General features: G+C 61.4%; 1 protein-coding gene across 1 annotated transcript; it reads left to right on the top strand.

Annotated features, from left to right (window-relative positions):
* Positions 1-1,179: 1,179 nt before the first annotated feature.
* On the top strand, positions 1,180-6,332 carry LOC137450284 (histone H2A.V). Its single transcript, XM_068156641.1, has 5 exons — positions 1,180-1,338; positions 4,346-4,423; positions 5,465-5,578; positions 5,672-5,801; positions 6,007-6,332. Exons 1-5 carry the CDS (start codon positions 1,195-1,197, stop codon positions 6,066-6,068), a joined length of 528 nt encoding a protein of 175 aa, XP_068012742.1. The 5' UTR covers positions 1,180-1,194; the 3' UTR covers positions 6,069-6,332.
* The last annotated feature ends 1,078 nt before the right edge of the window (positions 6,333-7,410 follow it).

Below are 7,410 nucleotides of genomic sequence, written 5' to 3'. Positions count from 1 at the left end.
TGCTGCCTCCCTGCCCACCCCATGCCCAGCGGGGCTGGGGCAGGGCCGGTCCCAGGGCTCCTTCAGCACCCCCAGGCTCGCAGAGCTGCTCCGTCCCTGGCTCGCTGCAGTCCAGGCTCTGCCTTAGGGCGCCGCCGGGGCTCGGCGTGACGCCGGGACGCGCTCACCCTGCAGAACTCATTCCACTCTCTCACGGCGCTTCTGCCCCGCACACCCCCTCCAGCCCCTGCCACTCCGGGACAGGAACGTCTCAAGCTTTTTTTCTTTGCCATGACCAGGAACCGACCCTTCAACAGCTGCCGGAGCCCCGAGCCCCGCCACGAACCTGCCAGGGCTGCGGGGTCGCTTTCGGCGCCCTGCTGCCGCCTCTCTGATCCCTCAGCCTGCAGGGCAGAGCCAGCCCTGGGTTCTGTGCTTCCCAGCAGACACAGGCAAGGGCTCGACAGCACCGCCCGGGGCCCGGCCTCGCCCGGCAGCGACTCCCCTGCGCCAGGCTCGGCGCAGTCTGTAACCCGGGGTTAGAGCTGCTCCCGGAGGGGCCTCAAGCCCGAGCCCTGCGGGCGGGGGTGGCGGGGTTGAGGCGGGGGGCTCCGTTCACCCCCGGCGGAGGGAGGCGTTGAGGCGGCGATCACCTCGGCGCGGTCGAGCAGCCCCGAGGCCGCGGGCCCTGCCCCGTGCCAAGCCCTCACCGCCACGGCAGACCCCGGCCCGCGTCCGAGCAGGCGCGGGGGAAAATCCGCCGAGGGTCCTAACGGAAACCTGGGACGGCAAAGCCAACCCCGTAGCGCGGTGCCCGCCTATAACGGCGGAACTGGGCAAGTCCCCCCCCCCGCCTACACCCCGGCGCTCACCGCCCCACCCCCCTCACAGCCGCGTCCGTCCCCGCCCCCTCTCGGTGCAAACAAACAACATGGGGGGCGGGGACAGAGAATGGGCGGGAAAGGGTTCTCGCCTTCTATTGGATAAATGAGCTGCCTGTCCGTCTAGCACCGCCTCTCGTGGGCCAGACTCTGCCTTTCTATTGGTGAAGAATCACGTCACTCCTCTGCACCGCCCACCGGCTGGAAGCCTTCGGGCACGGCCCCCCGCCCTCACCCCTGCGTGCCGTGTGCAAAGGAAAAACAGCCGTTAAACGGGCCGCTGGGCGGAGCCAGAGAGGGGCCAAGAAATGGCTCTGTGATTGGTGGCAGCGGCATGTTCAAACTAGCATGGGAACTGTTGATTGGCTGGAGGTGGCCGCGGCAGGCCGGGCTCCCTCCTCGCGCTCGGGCGGGTTATTGTCTGGAGGCTCCTGAGGCGGCTCCAGCGCGGACGTGGGACCGGAGCGGCGACACCATGGTGAGGGCCGAGGGGAGGCTGGGTCGGAGCCCTCAGCGGGGCTCCGGGACCGGGGGGAGCCTGGAGCTGGGGAAACCTCTTCCCCGCCGGACCCGGGGGTGACGGGGGACGAGGGGGGGGGGGCTAGAGCCGCCGCTGTCACCCGGAGCTGTGGCCAGGGTCCTGTGCCGCTCGGTGAGAGGCCGTGGAGAACGAACGGGTGTCTCCTGGAGCGGCTCACGTCACCTATGCGTGACCTTGGACACGGCGCCGCGCCCTGCCCTGCCCTCCGTGCGGGATCCCCGGGGGCCTCCCGCGGACCAGGCGGCCAAAGCCGCCTCAGCGTCTGCCTTCCTCACTCCCGGGGCCGCCGCTGCTGTCTCACCGCAGCCACCGGTGGCGAGGGCCCCTCGGGACGGGGTTTGAACCTCTTCCCCCGAAGCTCGGCCCCAGCGGCCGGGCCGGCGGGGCTGGGAGCTCCATTGTGCTGTCAGAGCCGGCGGCCGCCGGGACTCCTTTACTTGATCCTCTTCGGTTTTTTTTTTATTATTTTTTTTGAAGAAACAGCCTCTTTTACAGCCGCTTTCCGTGCTTAAGTCTTGTGAAAGTTGATTGCGTTGTAAGGAAGTGGCTGCGAGGGGCATGAGACGCAGCGGGCGGCTGGACGGCGGCTGTCAAGGGGCGCTGCCGCCCGCCCCGGCCCCGGCGGGGTGTTGCTTCCCACCCCTGCACCCTCTCTAAGGGCTCTGCGGGTTGCCAGAGCTCGCTGGTGGCTCCTCAAGGCAAACCCTCGTGCGGTGGTGGGGAGGCAAAGCCGGGGCCGAACCCTTCCCGGTGCCTCTTTGGGGGCCGAAGCCTGCGGGAGTGCCGCCTGCGGGGGTCTGTAAGCGGCGGGTAGGATCCCGGGAGGCTCCTGAGGGGCAGATCCGGGCTGAGGCTTGACGTGGAAACCTGCCGGGAGGTTATGCAACGCTGGCTGCAGGAAACTTGCGCTCCGAATTATCTCTCCCGACTTGCGGCGATGGAGACAAAGTTGCGTTTGGAGGCGTTTCACTGCGCTCTGAAGCACTACGGAGGGGGGGAAAAAAACCGAAGCTGTTTGCCTGCTGCGGGAGACCAGCGGCGAGTTGGAGGAGCGGCTCCCGCGGGGAGGAGGAGCCGAGGCGGCCCCGCGGCCCCGCGCCCCTCACCACCGGGCCCCCGGCTCTCGTTGTTCGAGGAGCCCGAGCTTCGGCAGGGAGCCGTCGGCGGGCTCGGCTGTTGCGGCGTTTCCTCTGCGAACCCTGCCGAGGGCTGGTGAAGGTGGAGACCAAACATCGAGACTTCCTTTGGCAGGCTGCTGCTTAGCCGAATATCGCTTAAGGAGCAGCCGGGTGGGGAGCTGCCGGATGGGAAACTTCACAGGGAAGTGGGGAAGTTTACAGCTGGCTGGTAAAAGCCCTTGGAGCGAGCAGGAAAGGCTCTCCTGGAGCTGTCAGATATATCACCGTGAGAGTGGTGAAACCCTGGAATGGGTTGTCCAGGGAGGTGGTCGAGGCCCTGTCCCTGGGGGTGTTTAAGACCAGGCTGGATGAGGCTCTGGGCAGCCTGATCTAGTGTGGGGTGTCCCTGCCCATGGCAGGGGGGTTGGAACTAGATGATCCTTGTGGTCCCTTCCAACCCTGAATGATACTATGATACTATACTATGATACTATACTATGATACTATACTATGATACTATACTATGATACTATACTATGATCCCAGAGTGAGGAACTATCCCCAAACCCCCTCCAAAATTTGAAGTGTGCTGATAAAAGGAGCTCCTGATGCTGTGGTGGTGCTGCAGAGTGGCTCTGGATCCCTCTTCCTCAGCCTCCCAGCAGAGCAGAGCCACCTGCTTGTAAGGCCCCCTCCAGGTGTGGTGTTGGTCACCAGACCAGAACAGGTTTGCTGGGTCCTGCAGCCAAACTTCTGAATTTCATCTTTGATTCCATATTTCCCTTTATTTCTTTGATGTCTGACTGAAACTCCCAGCTGGTGGTTGCTCCCAGCCTGCTGGGACAAAGCAGCCTCCTGTTAACCAGGGTCTTATTTTAACCACCTGCCCCTGGGCTCTCCAGGTTCCCCTGAAGGAGTGGAAGGGGCTGACAGCAGCTTCTGGCTCCCTTGCAACGAGCACAATTCCTGCTTTTTAGCAGGGGGTGGCAGCTGTGGGATCGATTTTTGGTGTAAACCCAGGGATTTGGATCCAGCTTGCCTGGGAGCTGCGCTTCCTCCCTTTGGCAGGGGCTCTGGGAGATCTTCTCCAGAAATCACAGGCTAGGAGATGGAATTTTAGGGATACCAGTGGTGGTTGTTCGTTGACCACATGAGATCTGGGGGTCCCAAGGTGATTTTTCAGGCAGAAGCAGCAGGGTTTTCCTGGCTGTCCCCTCCCCATCGTTAGGATCCTCTTCAGCCCTCAGCAGTGTTGCATTTCCTTCCATGTCCCTGAGACAGATCAGCTGCTCCAGGTGGATGCAGGATCCTGGCCAACCCTTGCTCAGCTCCTCTGTGTTTCTCAGCAGGTCCCAAACCCTCCTGCTTCAGGGGTTTCGGCCACCTCCCGCAGTGTGATTGTCATGATTTGGTTTGGGCTCTCTGGTGATTTTCCAGCCTGGAGCAGGGCAGGAATCTCCTTCAAATCCCACAGGCTGGGCTGCAGGTTCCTCCTGGCAGAGCCTCGCGTCGGCGCTCGCCTCTCGGTCTGGAACCAAACCGTTCTCCTGGCTGCCGCTGCAAACCCGCTGACAAACCTGCAGCTCTGGGGCTGTTTGCCTCCTGCCTGGCACTTTGTGGCAAGCTGGGGGAATACCCGGAGAGGGAAGTGAGGGAGAGGTGCAGCGGGGTTGGTGAAGCAGCTGCGGCACCCCTCCACTTTGGGTTATTTTGGGTCATTGGAGAGGCTGCACCTTGCCTGCAAGGAGCTGGCATGCTGAGGGCTGACAGCGCTGCGGGTCTCTCAGTTAATTAGGATTAATTAGCGACGCCTTTCTCTCTGGCAGGCTGGTGGCAAGGCAGGAAAGGACAGCGGGAAGGCCAAGGCGAAGGCTGTGTCACGCTCCCAGAGAGCTGGGCTGCAGGTATGGCACAGCCCAGTCCCTGGGCTCCTCAGAAACTGGCAGTTTTGGGGTAAACCCCACATTCTGGGAGGGAGCTCATACCCAAACCTCTCTTTTTTGGGAGGAAAACACAATGTTTGTGATCGGTGGTGTTACTAGGGGAAGGCTTAGTTACTAGGTCCTAGGTGATACTGGAGAGGTGTTACTAGGGGGGCACTTAGTTACTAGGTCCTAGGTGATACTGGAGAGGTGTTACTAGGGGAAGGCTTAGTTACTAGGTCCTAGGTGATACTGGAGAGGTGTTACTAGGGGGGCGCTTAGTAACTAGGTCCTAGGTGATACTGGAGAGGTGTTACTAGGGGGGCACTTAGTTACTAGGTCCTAGGTGATGCTGGAGAGGTGTTATATAATGGATTGGGGCAGACCCTTAGTTACTAGGTCTGAGGTGTTACTAGGGGAGGGCTTAGTTACTAGGTCTTAGGTGATACTGGAGAGGTGTTACCAGGGGAGGGCTTAGTTACTAGGTCTTAGGTGATACTGGAGAGGTGTTATGTAATAGGTTGGGGCAGACCCTTAGTTACTAGGTCTTAGGTGATACTGGAGAGGTGTTACTAGGGGAAGGTTTAATTGCTAGGTGTTTCTAGGAGGACCCAGGCTTGCAGGGCCCTTGTGTCCAGGCTCAGGGAGGGTGTGAGCATTAACTTGGATAATTATTAGTCAGAGGCTGGGCTGGAAGGAACCTCCAAAGGCCATCCAAGTCTGACTTCCCTGCAGTCAGCAGGGACACTCCCAACTAGATCAGACTGCCCAGGGCCTTGTTGAGCCTCACCTTGAATATCTGCTGGGAGGAGACCTCAAGCACCTCTCTGGGCAACCTGTTCCAGTGTTCCACCAGCCTCATACTCTGGGAAACGTGGTGGATATCTGCTGGTGCAGCAATTTGATATAGGAGCTCCTGGAAGCTGTGGGCAAGGGCAGGGTTGTGGGAACCTGGGCCAGAATGAAGGATGAAGTGAGGCAATGTGGTGGAGGCTAAGGAGGTGTCTCTTGCTCCCACCCCAGTTCCCCGTGGGGCGCATCCACCGGCACCTCAAGACTCGCACAACCAGCCACGGGCGAGTGGGCGCCACCGCCGCCGTCTACAGCGCGGCCATCCTGGAGTACCTCACTGCTGAGGTGAGTCCCAGGCTGCTCTCCCTGCCTCCCTCCTTCCCAGATCCCAGTTCCTTCTCCCTCGGGATCCCCAACACCTTCCTGCTGTCCCGGCAGGTGCTGGAGCTGGCGGGGAACGCATCGAAAGACCTGAAAGTCAAGCGGATCACTCCCCGCCACTTGCAGCTGGCCATCCGTGGGGATGAGGAGCTGGATTCCCTGATCAAAGCCACCATTGCTGGAGGAGGTGAGTGCTGCTCCCTCCTCCCTCTCCCAGACTGGGAATTTCCCTAAGGAGAAGGCAAGCCAAGCAGGAATTGGGCAGCGCCGACGACTGCCAGAGTGCAGCGGGGATCCGGCGCCAAACTCCAGAGGGGATCAGGGATTTCTCACAGCTTCTTTAGGAAGTGAGAAAGAATCCCATGGGAATTTTCCTCTTCTCTCCTCTCCAGGTGTCATCCCCCACATCCACAAGTCGCTGATCGGAAAGAAGGGACAACAGAAGACGGCGTAAGGAGGGGAGGATGCGCAGCGGCCTGCTCCCTCCTGCCGCCGGCACTGACCTGGGACAGCAGGAACCTTGGGAATCCCTGGGATTGGGTTTTTTAAGGCATAGTTGACAGGAGGAGCATAGACAACTGACTGTAGAGAGGAGGAGGCGGGCTGCAGGCTGTGTAGAGTGGAGGGGGGCCGCGCAGGTGTACCTGTGAGGGTGGTGGGCAGGGGCAGGGACAGGGGAGGGTCTTGGCTGCTCCCTGGGGTTTTATACAAATGTGGGCTGGATAAACCATTTTTTACAGAAAAAATCCCCACCTCGGCCCTGCTCTCGTCATGGGGGAAGCCCCAGGAGGGGCTGGCAAAGGGGTGAGAGCTGGGGCACACGCCCCCACCCCCGGCTGGGAGCCCCTCGGACGCTGGTGCAGGGACCGGCGCTTTCCCGCGCCATATGCAAATGTTTCTCCGCCCCTTATGGAAATTACCACCTCGTGCTGCTCCGCCCTCCATGCAAATAATGTGGGAGGGGTGGGGTGAGCCCCAGAGCTCCGCCTTCAGGCCCTGCCCTTGATGGCTCTGAGACAGCGCTGGGGAGAGGGGGAGTCGCGGGGGGGGGGGGGGGGGGCCCTCTGTCAGTCTGTCCTGGGTGTCTGTCCTGAGCATCGGGGTCCTGGGAATGTGGGCTTGCTATGCTGGGTCTGTGTGTCCTGGGTGTTCCATCTGCCCTGGGCATGTGGGTACCAGGTGTCCATCTGTCCTACGTGTCTCTTTATCCTGGGTACTGGGGTCCTGGCAAGGTGTCTGTCTGTCTGCCCTTAGCATGTGGGGCATAGGTGTCAAGTGTCTGTTACAGATGTCCATCTCACCTGGGTTTGGGGCCTGGGTGTCCCCTCTGACCTGGCTGCTTGGGTGCCAGCTGCCCATCCTTGGCATTGAGGTCTTGAATGCTCTTAGAATCCTGCCTGTGTGCCCATCTGACCTGGCTGGGTGGGTTCTGGGTGTCCTGTCAGCCCTGGGCACATCGATGCCCATCTGCCCTGGGTGTCCTGTCTCTCCTCAGCACGAGGCACTGGTGTTTGTCTGTCTGCCCTTGGTGTCCATCCCAGCTGGCTCTGTGCTTCCCAGGTGTCTGCCCTGGCTGCGCTGGTTCCTGCCCAGGCAGTCTCTAGCTGTGGCCCGTCCCAGCACACCTCGTGCTCTGGGCACATGCCTGGGCTCAGAGTGCTGGTGCCTGACCCAGGGAGGGGCCGGGCCCTGCCCGCAGGTGCTGCAGGGGGGGGGAGGGGGGAGGGAGCTGGGAAGGCTCCAGCAGTAGCAACACCAGCGGCTGGTTGCATCAGGTAGCGAGAGGCAGCGATCGC

The sequence above is a fragment of the Melanerpes formicivorus genome, unplaced genomic scaffold (genome assembly GCF_026170545.1).
Source record: "Melanerpes formicivorus ecotype bairdi unplaced genomic scaffold, bMelFor1.0.p_v2 SCAF_34, whole genome shotgun sequence".
NCBI lineage: Eukaryota > Metazoa > Chordata > Aves > Piciformes > Picidae > Melanerpes > Melanerpes formicivorus.
The sequence above is the reverse complement of the archived record's forward strand: the minus strand, read 5'-3'. Positions and strand labels throughout refer to the sequence as shown.